Here is a 14587-nt window from a genome sequence, read left to right on the forward strand (position 1 = left end):
GCCTCCGGATTTGGCCTTCCAACTCATCCGGGAGAGTCAGCAGAAGGCATGGGAACATCACGCAGAGCTGTTGGAAGCCTTCAACAGAGTGGTACCCGAGTCGAAGGAGTGTGTCCGCATGCCCTCTGATGAAGTGGTGCCCACGTGCGTTATGGAGGTCTCCATGGGGAGGATGGGCAGATGCCTTGGAGACCCTGGTCCAGAAAGGCCCGGAGATGTGGGCAGACCTACAGTCTGTCATGGGAGCCATGGGTGAGTTCCTGCAGTGGCAATGTGAGAGGGAAACAGGGCACCTCGATGTCCCTCCAGGTGCTCTTTCCCCTCAGGCTGGGGCCCCCAGGCACCTGAAGGGAGGAGGAGTGGCAGTTGGATACCCCTAGGTCATCCATCAGGAATCTTAGAGGCTGTCCTCTCCCTCCAAGTCTCCTTTACTTGTGAGCCCCTCAACCTTGTCCTCTCTCACCCCAGAGGGGCCAGTTGGCCAACAAGTGATTCTGGAGGGAGAAGTAATTGTGTGACAGGGCCTTTCGGAGCCTTGTGCATGCACTCTCCTACGCATGCGGATCCTTCCTGTATCACATTCGTCGCACTGTCCTGAGCATTTTCAGTGCTGCCTGCTGGGGTTAGCTTTCAGTTGTCCATCTGAGCCAACCTGCATTTCTGTCCACAGTAACCTCCCTGACATCCTCCTTCCCATCCCCAGGGCCCGTGTCTGACTCCCAGTCCCCACCAACCACCCTCGCCATCCCTTCTATTGCTACCGTCGAACCCTCACCCTCCCACCCTACTGCCTCACTCTGCCCTTGTTCTTTCTCACCATTCCCTCGTACCACTCCCATCTTCAGTTCCATCCTGAGGAGGCAGTCATAGACTCATCAGAATGCTCCCTGGCATGTTAACCTGGACACACCCACCTCTTGACCCCCCCACACTGGAATAAATCCCTCTTTAACTGCCCCACCCCCCCGGAATGGAATCCCTCTCTCTCCCCCCAGCCCTCTGGGAATGGAATCCCTCCCCCCGGCTCCCTGGAAAGGAATCCCTCCCCCTTGGGACCCCCTTCCCCCACTCATTGAGACTCCTCCCCCCTCTCCCTTCTGGAACAATATCAAAGGAGCTTGTATCAGCAATTTTGAGAGAGTTGATTAAATACCTATTGAAAATGTTTGTAAGAGGTGTTTGATATTTCCTGGAAACTGAGATTGGCCAGGTATACTGTATTGCTCTTTCTTAGTCCTGTGTATTGCTATGCTTCCATACATTGGTGTTCAGAAACTTTTCCATTATGAACGTTAGAATGACTAGTCTTCTAGTAACCTGGGCCAGAATTTTTTGCTTGTCGGGCAGGCATGCGCCCAACCCGATCGAGCAAAAATGATGTGTGATGTTTCGGTCAGCGGGCGTGTGCGGGAGTCGGCAGTGCGCCCGCTGACAATTAACAGGCATATTAAGGCCAATAAAGTTATAATTGAATTACATTTTCTGCTGCCTGTCCAACCTTGGCAAAAAGGCCAAACAGCCTTTGGATTTTTTAGGAAACCTCAGCCACGGGCAGGATGAGGTTTCCAACAGCAATTAAAAATTGAGCAGGGCCATGTTATTAATTAAATGTTAACATTTTAATTTAATTTTTAATTGCTGTTGGAAACCTCATCCTGCCCGTGGCTGAGGTTTCCTTAAAAAATCCAAAGGCTGCTTGGCCTTTTTGCCAAGGTTGGACAGGCAGTGAAAAATGTAATTCAATTATAAGTTTAATGGCCTTAATATGCCTGTTAATTGTCAGCGGGCGCACTGCCGACTCCTGCACACGCCTGCTGACCGAAATATCACCCGTCATTTTTGCTCGATCGGGTTGGGCGCATGCCTGCCCGACAGAGTCACATGAGGGGGCATGATTTGTAACATTTTAAAATTCTTTGTTTTTAATTTTTTAAATCTTCATCTCCCTGAGGCAGTTCCCTCCACACAGGCAGTGCTGAGCGCTGCAGACAGCGTTTCACACTGTGCGGGCCTTAATTAGTCCACCAGTGTGAAATCCCGGTTGTAGCCCGATCGCAGGCGACAGTCAGCTTCCCGACTGCTCCAGCTCGCATCTGCCAAGCCTGCATGATGAGGGCAAAATCCTGGCAGAGGTATATCATTTTGTCCTTTCTTGAACAGAAATACTGTTGGGGTTAAGTCTGTAGAGTTGTGTGAGTTTATACAGAAATTTCTTTCATACATATTCACTCCACTTGAGTACCTCCACTTTTGTTTGTTCCTTATCCCGCAATTGTCACTACTCTTAAAGTATTGCAGTGTGCCTGCAAACTTGCTCCTTGATCTGCTTCACACTATTTGGTGGCCTATGTAATTTTAATCAGGTAGATTCTGCATTTGGAGTACTGTGTACAGTTCTGGGCACTGCACCTTAGGATATACTGACCTTGGAAGGGGGGCAGCATGGATTGACTGGATTTTTACCTGCCAAATTACTTTAAATCCTTCCTCCCCATGCTACCCCCTGCCCTCCACCCCCCATCCCCCACCCCCCAAGCCACAGGCATTAGTTTAAACTAACTGCAAGAACAATGGGATTTGGTTCAGTTTGTAAAATGTTTAATCTTACAAAAGGTTAAACATACAGAACACTGTGAAAGTTATTTTCATCATTACTCATATGCAACCCCCCAACCCTTCTGCAGACAGACTGCAACCTTGCCTCGGGTCCATTTTGAAGCAGAAGATTTTTACTTTAGCATTAAGTGATGTTTGTGCCATTTTGCTAGCTATTGGCAGCCCACCTGCTCTTTACCCCTATTTCTCCATAAGCTCCCACATACTGGTGCACTCAGACCCTGGGCCAGCTGTGAGTGCTTGAAGAGCTGAGACTTTGAGCTGACCCTTCCCTATCTTGTCCTGCTGGCCTCAACCTTCAAAGAACTCTCTTAGTGTTAGTGGATACTGGGAAGCGCTTGTCAGTACCGACACCAAGACTCTGCCTAATATGATTAGGCCTCCCTGCTGCTTCCATACCTTGGGCCTACCCATAGAATGTTGCCGTTCCCCAAGATTTATCTGAGGATTTATCCCCCTCGGTTACAGTTCATTTTATTTTCTTCTATCACCCAAAACAGTTTGTACTTTTTCAGCACAGAGAGAAAAGAAAATTCTCTCCAGTTCAGTTGGAGTTTTCTCTATTTAACTTGTGCAGTGTGCAACACTTTTGCAAAGTTTATACAAGCATTTCTAGAAGTTTTTCCAAAGACTTTGATTAGTTTCTACCTGGTAGAAGTAGAGGTGTGGGAAGTGGAGGAAGGCATAGAATCTTGGAATGATACTGCACTATAAGAGGCCATTTGCCCCATTGTGCCTGTGCCGTCTCTTTGAAAGAGCTTCCAATTTTCCCCATTCACCTGTCCTTTCCCCATATCCTTGCAAATGTTACCCCTTCAAGTTTTTATCCAATTTCCTTTTGCAAGTTACTATTCAATCTGCTTCCTCCACACTTTCAGGCAGTGCATTGCTGATCATAACATATGTTTCTCCTCATTTCACCTTTGGTGGAATCTGGGAATTCCATTGATAGCCTGAGCTGTTGCCCTTGCATGACATTTGAGGTCACAAGTCCCATTCAAAGACTTGAGTTCATTCTTTGGGTTATCAGACGCCATAGTGGGAATAATTCTGGGTAAAGGTAGAGTTGAAGAAAATAGTTGCAGAAAATTGTGTTCAATTTATGAATTCTGAATGCTGCCTACTCTTTTTTTTGCAGTTTGTAACGAGGTAGACCAATGGCCAGCACCAATCCCTGGAAAAACACTCAGCCTACCTGTCATGGGAGTGGTCATTCAGGTATGAATGGGCAGAAATTTGGAACATGGATATTTGGAGTTTGGTGAGGAGAAACCCAGATGTCCTGCAGTTGTTTGGGACTTAAAACTCAGTAAGGACTATTGTAGAATAAGCAGACTGTAACTCATGTCATACCTTCTTTCCGAGACATGAAACAGATTCCATCTTTCTGCTGGGAGATTTGAACCAAGGACTCCTGAGATGAAAGAATATTATCTTAACCCAGGTTCCCAGTTCAGACCCCGTACATAGACATTTCTTTAGGGATTTATCACAGCCTAAAATTCAGCATTTCTAACTGCTCTTGTTTCTCTTCTTTGGCATTCTTTAACTCAGATTTGGAGTCTTGTTCTCGGTGCAGTCTTTTAGATATTGCACATGCCCACAAGATAGAGAATCTGTATCCTCTGCTCTGACCATTTCACATTGTTTTCAACTTGACCTAATAATTGTTGGCTTCTTGTCAGAGATTCACTGTTCTTTTTATCTGTTTTATAATCCAGCATGGCGATGAGAATTTCTGTTCTCTTCAGTGTTGGTATAAGATGCTCAAAAAGCATATCTAAGTATAGCATAATCCACATACTATTCCTAGGTTAAATATGTAGTCCAGAATTCTGTTTTGATGAGGAGATACTCAGGGAGTTAAATAAATGGATAGAATCTATAATGTGGCAGTTTGCCAATACTATTGACCCTATTCTCTGTGCTTAATTTTCCATCATCAGGGCAATGTCCTATAAATCAAGTGCAATTAATCCTTTTTAATTTGGGGGATTTTGAGAGCCTTGGGGAGGGCAAGTATAGAAATACTTTGTGAAAAAGAGTATTAGAAAAAGTTTTGTAAATCCTTGGTTTTTGTAAATCCTTAGTTCTAAATTTTTAAAATGCGTTTAGGATTGTTTCCTTTTTCTGTCTTAAGTTTTACATTTTCCACTCACTCATAGGTGCGAATTCCATCCAAGAAAGACAAACTTGGAACGAGCCCTCTCAAACAGTCAAACCAGGAGGTATGGCAAAAATGCACACTATTCTTATTAAGTATGATGATGGCCCACCGCTAGATGTTCTTAACGGGGAGTGGAAGCTGGTAAATCTATTAAAACTGCATAACATGTGGGGTAAGTAGAAACTGAGGTCAAGATTTTCCGGCCCCACCATGGTAGGAACTGCTGTGGGGGATGTGGTGGGCCAGCCTAAAGTCCATTGACTTTTCACGGGACTGGAAAATCCTAACCTGAAGATTAGCGAGTGTAGTGCTAAATGAGTGTGATCCTAAATGGATCAATAAACAGAACAAAACTTACCTGCTTCACAAGAGCATCATCAAACAACATTTTATGCTGAACCACATAAAGATATTAGGACAGGTTTTAAGGGATGCCTTAAAGGAGGAAAGAGAGTTTGAGAGGCAGGGAAGTATAGGGAGGGAATTCCAGAGCTTAGGGCCTAAACAGCTGAAGTAATGGCTGCCAATAGTGGAATGAAGGAAATTGGGGATGTGCAAGAGGTTAGAATTGGACGATTGTTAGGGCTGCAAGAAGTTGGTGGTGGGATGACTCCCCTGGAAAAGTGAAGGACGAGGAAAGGTTTTATTGGGCTTTATTTAATATTCATGAGCTTTGTGAATTTGGTTCCAGGAATGCTCTTCAATCAGGCACAAGATTTAAGGATTGGAGAGCACAGTTTATAGTTAAGGGTGTCAAAAGAAAATGTAGGTAACTCTTTTTCAGTAATGGGCTGAGAATGGTGGAGCAGGTTACCAGTTGGTTCATGGAAAATAAAACTGTGGCAGATTTTAAAAGGATTGAATGAATTCCAATATGCAAAGGAGATACAGGGCGCTTAACTATATAAGCATGGTTTAAAAAAAAAGGGAAAGTTTGAAAGGGTGAACTAGGCGCACCAGAGGTCTCATGCTCACTCTGTTAATGTGCTGCTATGAATAGCGGTTTGAGAGTAATGTTTTGAATTCTTTACTGGATGTGGAACCTAGATTTTACAGAATTTGAGACACCATATGGTAAAAGACGCTATATGGTAAAACACACTGCGTGTGGTGAAGGATGTTGTACCCAAATTGTATTAGAGACACTATTCCTATCTATTTGATCCTTTTCCAAAAATGTTTTAAAAAGCGTACTATGGGCAAAACTTTTACCTCAGCGGGTGGGTGCACGCCTGACCTGCTCAAGCGTAAAATGACGAGAATTGACGTCGGGTGAGCGTCTCGATGTCAACTCGCAGTCGCGTGGTGTTTCGTTCAGTGGGCGTGTGCTGGAGTCGACAGCGTGCCTGCTGACACTTAAAAGGCCTGTTAAAGCCATTAAAAAGATAATTGAACAAAATTTTTCATTGCCTGTCCAACCTTACGGTTGGTAGGCAGGCAAAAATGCCAAACGGCTTTTGCACTTTTTAGGAAACCTCATCCATGGGTGGGATGAGGTTTCCTAAAGCAAATAAAAATAAAAAATTTGAAATTTAATTAATAATGTGTTCTTACTCACAAGGCAGAGTCACATGAAGGGACATGTTTTGCTGCATTTTTCAGATCTTTAATAATTTTTAAAAAAACTCTCCATCTCCCTGAGGTAGTAGTGGTGCATGCGCAAAGTTCGCGCTCATGCCGCTCACCCTCCCCCTGCCCACACAGGCAGCACTAAGTGCTGCCATTCACGTTTCACGGCCCGCCAGTGGCGGTGATCAGCTTCCCAACCACACCTGCCCACCCCCTGCCGAGCCTGCCCAACAAGGGCAAAATTCTGCCCTATGTTGAAAATTGAAAAGCTTTATTTATTTTCCCCACAGAATCTGTTGCCAGCGCCATTGGTCATTCCCACAGTAAACGAGTTGGATCTCTTCGGGTAAGAGTTACTTCAGTGCAGTAAATGGACTTGAGTGAATATGGCATGAGCCTAGTGACATAATTGCGATGTTGCAGTATAAGTGTTCAAATATCTTTGAAATGTTGATAGTTAAAATTGGTGACATTTTTAAAAAATAACACTACCATCTTTGGAACTGCCATCTGGAGCTATGACCTAAAAAGATTCATCTACAGTTATTTATTCTCTTTCTGGGGATGTTAAGCTGTAACATATCAACTGTCTTTAAGATTTAGGTCTTTGAAATGGACAATCTGAACAATGTAAGATTCAACTGATGTGTTTTGGAAAGAGGGATTCTGAGATATGATAAGGTGGATGGGGTGGGATTGAGGGTACCATGAGTTTCTTTGATCCACTGGCCTTTATTTGGCCTAATTTAAAAAAGGTTCAATTTCTTAGCTGCAACCCATTCTGTTTCCCTGATGTATTCTTCCTGTGTCAGGTGTTTCCAGTCAATTCTGATCCATATGCAAATGCTTTGGGAGCTGATGTTGCTTGGAGAACCAGTGATTGTCATGGCAACATCCCCCAAAATTTCTTCAGATACAGTGCTGGCACTGACCAGGTGAGTAGGGAACTATTTGCAGTAAGTCTCTTGTGGCTCAAGTGACATTTTTTGGATATCTTGTATATTGAATTTCAGCTTTTGAGAACTAAATTAATTGACTGAATATAAAATTTAGCAGACTGAATAGAAAATTTAGCAATCAGTTAGTTGGGTCAAAGCTTTATACCAAACACATCTTCCCTTCACTCCCCCTGATGGCATTCCATAGGGATCGTTTCCTCCGTGACACCCTCGTCCACTCGATCACCCCCTACTCCTCAACCCCCTCCCATGGCACTTTTCCATGCAACCGCAGAAGATGCAACACCTGCCCCATCACTTCCCCTCTCCTCACCGTCCAAGGGCCCAAACACTCTTTTCAAGTGAAGCAGCATTTCACTTGCACTTCCCTCAACTTAGTCTACTGCATTCGTTGCTCCCAAAGCAGTTTCCTCTACATTGGAGAGACCAAACGCAGACTGGGTGATCGCTTTGCAGAACACCTTTGGTCTGTCTGCAAGCATTACCCAGACCTGCCTGTCGCTTGCCATTTCAACACTCCACCCTGCTGTCATGCCCATATGTCCGTCCTTGGCTTGCTGCATTGTTCCAGTGAAGCTCAATGCAAACTGGAGGAACAGCACCTCATCTTCCGACTAGGCACTTTACAGCCTCTGGACTGAATATTGAGTTCAACAATTTTGGATTATGAACTCTCTCCTCCATTCCATTTTTCCCCCTTTTTGTTTTTTCCAATAATTTATATAGATTTTTTTTCTCACCTATTTCCATTATTTTTAAATGTATTTCTATCCATTGTTTTATCTCTACCTTTTAGCCTTTTTAGTATTCCTTCACCCCACCCCCACTAGAGCTATCTGTACCTTGTTTGTCCTGTTTTCTACCCTTAATTAGCCCATTACTTTAGATAATATCACTACCTTCAACAGCTCTTTGTCCTTTTGTCGGTGACATCTTTTGGATATCTCCACCTATCACTGGCCCTTTAACTAGCTCTTCTTGTCCCAACACCCCCCCTTAAACCAGTTTATATTTCATCCCTTTCCTATGTTTACTTAGTTCTGTTGAAGGGTCATGAGGACTCAACATCAACTGTGCTCTTCTCCACCGATGCTGCCAGACCTGCTGAGTTTTTTTTAGATATTTCTGTTTTTGTTTTTGTCTTATACAAGAAAATCTTGGACAGATAATTACCCTTCAAGAGATCTAAGCTAGTTGATTCTACAACCATTAAGCTGCTTCCTTGTTAAGGAAATACTTTTTTGCATGTCACTTGCATCTGCCCCTTTTTAGTTTATACTGTTATCCCCTCGTTCTGCTATCTGGTCAAATGTCCCTAACTGATCCTCAACTTCCTTGAGCCTTATTAATTTGAATATCCTTCTCAATCTTCTCCTTTCCAATGAATAGAGTGCCAATTCTGTGAGATTATCCTAATGTGTTTAATTCTCTAGATCCCAAATCATGCTTTCTTATACTCCTTTGTGAGCTATGACGGATTGCTTGGTTTTTTTCTAGATCATTTATGAAAATTTTGAAAAGGATGATGGTAATTTCATCTCTAAATTTGTAAATGACAGTCATTTTTTTTTTAGCAGGGAAAGCCAAGATGGCCTTGGATTATTTTGGGATGTATTTTGTTGATGCAGTTGAATGCAGATCACTAAAGTCATACATTTAAGGATATAAAGTAAGCAGAAGGATTATAGGAATAGTAGGAAAATACTGACTAGAACAAACCAAGTGGAAGTTCTGGGAGTCATATTAGACAGATCCCTAAACATATCAAGCTGGTGTATGTCTTCTGTTAATTTACATAAAATCACAAACCATATAGATCAAAGAATATTATCTTGCCACGGTAAAAAGTGTGGATCAGGCTGCACCTGGAGCCAATGGTGTTTGTATTTTAGGACCCGTTGTTACAGGAAGGGTACAGCTCAGCTGAATGAAGTGCAGGAAGTACTAATAGAATGCGAAGTTAGTGATCTCAACCACTGGAAACATCTTTTCCTTATTTATTTCAATGATAGATCAGATCATAAAAAAGTAAATTGGAATCCATGGCCAGAATCTTAGCTGTCATGCAGGTGTGCGCCCGACCCGGAATCGCACGAGAAGACATCGGGCGTATGTCCTGATGTCATCGGGCTCGTGCGCAACATTACAGTCAGCGAGCCTGCACAGGAATTGGAAGTGCACATGCCGACTATTAAGTGGGCAATTAAGCCCATTAAGGAGCCACTTGTCAGTGACTTTTCGCAGCCCATCCATTTTTACAGTTGGCGGACAGGCCAAACGGCCAGCTGGCCTTCACATTTTCACGACAAACTACATCCAGGGCGGGATGAAATGTCTGGGGTTAAGTAAAATAAAAGATGTTTGAGGGATGGTCTGCTATGTAGTCTGCTGCCAGGTGCTTGCATTCACAGTTTGCAGCAGTTTATTGAGCTCATTTCATTTTTAAGTTACTGCAGCTCCCTGAGGCGGCTCCACAGCAGCTGTTAGCCTTCAGGGAGTGCAAGCCCATACCCTCCTTTCTCTTGGTGCCCGCCCTCACACTGCATCCCCTCCGGCAGTGCTGAGCCTTTCTCAGCATGTGTTTCATGCTGGCTGGCAGTTAATTGGCCAGCCAACGCGAAATTGCATTTGGAGGCTGATTGCATTTCACCTCTGCTTCCGGGTCTGCTAATCCTGCGCGCCTGATGAACGTAGGATTCAGGCCCTTATTTTTATATCTAAAGGCCGAGAATGCAGGTGCAAGGAGGAAACCTTGAAGTTATACAAAACCTTAGTTAGGCCACATTTGCAATATCCTGCACGCTTTTGGGCCTCCTATTAATGAGGGAAATAAAAACAATGGAAAAGGCACAGCAGCAAAGATTCACCAGCTCATTACCAGAGGCAACCCCTTGATAATAAGATGTATATACATGAATGATAAAGCAATTTCCAGTAAGATGCTAGAACTGGAGTATTTGTGGTATTAGGGAGCTGTGATGTGGTGGAAATCTGGCTAAAAAGATAGGCAAACTGCAGAACCATCAGTCTAACTTCAGTGCAAATTGTGGAATTGAATGCAGAAAATGAAATTGATGGTCAGAAATAAACTTGAGGATCGCCAGTACCTTAATTAACCTAGTTAAAGCAGTCAGCATGTATTCAGAAGAAGATCCTGTCTGACCAACTTCCACAATAACTTGGAATCAAAGAATGATGCAGCACAGAAGGAGGCCATTCACCCCAATTAGCTTGATTTCTCTGCCTTTTCCTTAAAACCCTGTAGACTTTTCCCCTTCAAATATTTGTCCAATTCACTGTTGAAAGTTAGTATTAAATTTAGGCGGTGCATTCCAGATTTTAACAATTCACCTGTGTTTAAAAAAAATCAAATTATGTCCAGGTCGCCTCTCGTTCATTGGCAATTACCCTAAATTTGTGTTCTCTGGTTACTGACCTCAACCATTGGAACACCTTTTGCTTATTTATTCTACCAAAACTCTTCATGATTTTGAACACCTCTATTAAGTTTCCCATTGATCCAGTGCTTTCCAAAAATTTTTCCACTGGCACCCCATTTTAATGCTTGAAAATTGAAGGGACCCCAGAGTGAGAGCCCATCAGGGTCGTGACCCATGGTTTGGGAACCTCTGCTTTAACCTCCTCTGTTCTAAGAAACACAGCCACAGCTTTTCCCACTAACTACAGCATTTGTCTAAGTGTTTGACCATCTCTAATTACACCAGTTTACTTTGATGTTGTGTGTGTTAATAGAATGTAGAAGGGACGCTTAAGAACCAGATTGCTTTGTTAGAGAGCAGCCAAAATGTGAAAATTGTATGAAATTCTTCTTCACTCTTTGTGATATATTATCAAGTAGCTAATAAGGATTGCTGAGTGATCTGGGACAAAACATTTGGTTTTATTTGGTTTATATTTTAACTTCCGGCTATTCAACTTGTCAGGTATGTAGAGTGGATTGGGCGAGTGAAGGTTTAATCTTTCTTTGTTACCTACTTTCTATTTCGTTTACTTAAGGGCTTTGTTTTGGTAAAAACAAAAAACTGTGGATGCTGGAAATCCAAAACAAAAACAGAATTACCTGGAAAAACTCAGCAGGTCTGGCAGCATCGGCGGAGAAGAAAAGAGTTGACGTTTCGAGTCCTCATGACCCTTCCACAGAACTGGGTGAATATAAGGAGAGGGGTGAAATATAAGCTGGTTTAAGGTGGGGGGGGCGGGAGAAGTTGGAGGGGTGGGTGGTGTGGTTGTAGGGACAAGCAAGCAGTGATAGGAGCAGATAATCAAAAGATGTCACAGACAAAAGAACAAAAGAACACAGAGGTGTTGAAGGTGGTGATATTATCTAAATGAATGTGCTAATTAAGAATGGATGGTAGAGCAGTCAAGGTACAGCTCTAGTGGGGGTGGGGTGGAAAGACTAGCAGGGCATAAAAGATTTAAAAATAATGGAAATAGGTGGGAAAAGAAAAATCTATATAAATTATTGGAAAAACCAAAAGGAAGGGGGAAGAAACAGAAAGGGGGTGGGGATGGAGGAGGGAGTTCAAGATCTAAAGTTGTTGAATTCAATATTTAGTCCAGAAGGCTGTAAAGTGCCTAGTCGGAAGATGAGGTGCTGTTCCTCCAGTTTGCGTTGGGCTTCACTGGAACAATGCAGCAAGCCAAGGACAGACATGTGGGCAAAAGAGCAGGGTGGAGTGTTAAAATGGCAAGTGACAGGGCGTTGAATTCAACAACTTTAGATCTTGAACTCCCTCCTCCATCCCCACCCCCTTTCTGTTTCTTTCCCCCTTCCTTTTGTTTTTTTCCAATAATTTATATAGATTTTTCTTTTCCCACCTATTTCCATTATTTTTAAATCTTTTATGCCCTGCTAGTCTTTCCACCCCACCCCCACTAGAGCTGTACCTTGACTGCCCTACCATCCATTCTTAATTAGCACATTCGTTTAGATAATATCACCACCTTCAACACCTCTGTGTTCTTTTGTCTGTGACATCTTTTGATTATCTGCTCCTATCACTGCTTGCCTGTCCCTAGAACCACCTCCCTCTCCAATCCCCAAAACCAGCTTACATTTCACCCCTTTCCTTATATTCGCTCAGTTCTGTGGAAGGGTCATGAGGACTCGAAATGTCAACTCTTTTCTTCTCCGCCGATGCTGCCAGACCTGCTGAGTTTTTCCAGGTAATTCTGTTTTTGTTTTGTTTTGGTAAATCTGTCCATACCCTCCTTCACACAGAATTTGAACATCTGAGCATAGTAGTTGGATTTGCTGTCAGTCTGTTTGTTCTCTGTTGTAGTTGTATTGCACCCCTGAGATACTGCTGTGACTATCGGCCTTACTTCACCATCCATGACACTGAATTTAAAGAGTATACAACGCGAACGCAGGCACCGTAAGTTGAAACATAAATGATTTTTAATTGTGTTTGTTGAAGTGGTGGAATGGAGTCTTGGAGTTAGCACATTGAAGTGAAACTTCCTAATTGCAGTAAGCTGTACAGTGAGTGAACTTCGCTGCCCTCTGGCTGAGTATGGTAAGAAGTCTGTTACAGTGCTCATGAACAAGGTAAATTGATGCTTCTTCCCTGTGTGTTAGCTGTGGCTCAGTTGGTAACATCCTTGCTTCTGATTCGGAAGGTTGTGAGTTTCACACTCCAGGACTTGAGCACAGAAATCTAGACTGACGCTCAAGTGCAGCACTTGTGAAGTGCCACACTGTCAGAGGTGTTGTCTTTTGGATGAGACACTAAACCTCAGGTGGCTGCTAAAGATTTCATGGCACTATTTCCCAGAAGAGCCAGGGAGTTATCTTCTGTGTCCTGGCCTATATTTTGCACAAAAACAGAATATTTGGTCATTACCACATTACAGTTTGTGTGATTTAGCTGTGTGCAAATTGGCTGCTGCATTTCCCACATTACAATGATGACTACACTTAAAAAGTATTTAATTGACTATAAAGCGCTTTGGGACGTTTGGAGGATGTGAAAGGCACTATAAATGCAAGTCTTTTTATTTTTGTGTAGATTAGAGCAAATGGAAACATGCAAAATCAGCTGACCTGTCGCATTGAGAGAAGCTCAGTCAGGGATAAATGATAAGAAGAAGATGGTAACACTAATAAACCTTTAAGATAATTTACTTTTTGAAATTTTACAAACAGAACCAGGAAGAAAATCAAGTATCAACAAAAGAAAGAAAGGCTTGCATTTCTATAGCACCTTTAATAACTTCAGTGTTGTGAAGTGGATTACAGCCAATTATGTACTTCTGAAGCATAGTCACTGTTATAATGTAGAAAACACAGCAGCAAATTTTCACACTGCAAGATCCTACAAACAGCATTAAGATAAATGACCATATCATCTGTTTTTAGGGATGGTGATTGAAGGATAAATAATGGCAAAGACACAAAAGTAATCTGAGATGGGGATTTTTTTGTGGAACTGGAGCCATGACCTGGGGGGTGGGGAGGGGCAATCTTCTCCCACCTCCAAAGCATTATTTTCCTCTGTGACCTCCTTTTTCACTGCTGGTAAAGGATATCCTTCCTTCTCTGTACATCCTCCTCCAGAACCTTCAGTGCTGCGCCAAAAACCTGTATACCCACTCCCTCCATTCCTGGGCCATCCTAATCCATGCCATTGTTTGTTATCCAGCGTACTGCATACCTTTAGTGTAAGAATGTATGTGGTAGCTACATGTCCTGCTCCACAAAAATTGTCCCTAATCAGTGCCCAAGTGCTAATGTGCAGGTGTCTATTTTAGCATCTCCAAGTACAGTTAAATGATGGTAGTCATCAATTAGCATGTAAATTGCAGCTAAAACAGACTTTTTAACAGGGATGCCACATTAGCACAGCACCCACTTATTGCCTGTTATCACCCTTTCCCTAAAATAACCCCCAAGTCTAAAGCTGTCATACTGAAATTATATGATAATTTAATTTAAAGACCTTCCCCTCTCTGATGCTGAACGTTCAGTGCTCAGCAAAGGACTTAGTTTCATATCCTTACGCCCTCATCTCAATGAATTTCGGACTTGGCACGATGCTGAACTCTTCTTCCACTGCCTTCGTCTCCGTGCTCACTTCTTTGGGCAAGAGTCCTCTCCCCATTCAACGGATCCTTTTACCCACCTCCAATATTCTCCCTCCACCTGGACCCCTCCCTCTGGATTCTTACCTTCTCTTGATTTTTTCATTGAGAACTGTCAGCATGACATTAGTCGTCTCAATTTCTCTACTCCTCTCACCCATTCTAACCT

The 14587-nt window shown here is 42.9% G+C and overlaps 1 protein-coding gene across 5 annotated transcripts in view; it reads left to right on the forward strand.

Annotated features, from left to right (window-relative positions):
* dennd6b (DENN/MADD domain containing 6B) overlaps positions 1-14587 on the forward strand; it is a 95077-nt gene that overhangs the window by 39510 nt on the left and 40980 nt on the right. For all 5 annotated transcript variants that reach the window (XR_005944943.1, XM_041203652.1, XM_041203651.1 and 2 more), the window contains exons 7-11: positions 3755-3834; positions 4782-4844; positions 6643-6698; positions 7165-7287; positions 12618-12713. Coding sequence is in view for 4 of the 5 variants with exons in the window: in XM_041203652.1 (XP_041059586.1) it covers positions 3755-3834; positions 4782-4844; positions 6643-6698; positions 7165-7287; positions 12618-12713 (418 nt within the window). In the remaining variant the exon portion in view is untranslated. The remainder of the gene's footprint in view (positions 1-3754; positions 3835-4781; positions 4845-6642; positions 6699-7164; positions 7288-12617; positions 12714-14587) is intronic.

The sequence above is a fragment of the Carcharodon carcharias genome, chromosome 13, assembly GCF_017639515.1.
Source record: "Carcharodon carcharias isolate sCarCar2 chromosome 13, sCarCar2.pri, whole genome shotgun sequence".
Lineage (NCBI taxonomy): Eukaryota > Metazoa > Chordata > Chondrichthyes > Lamniformes > Lamnidae > Carcharodon > Carcharodon carcharias.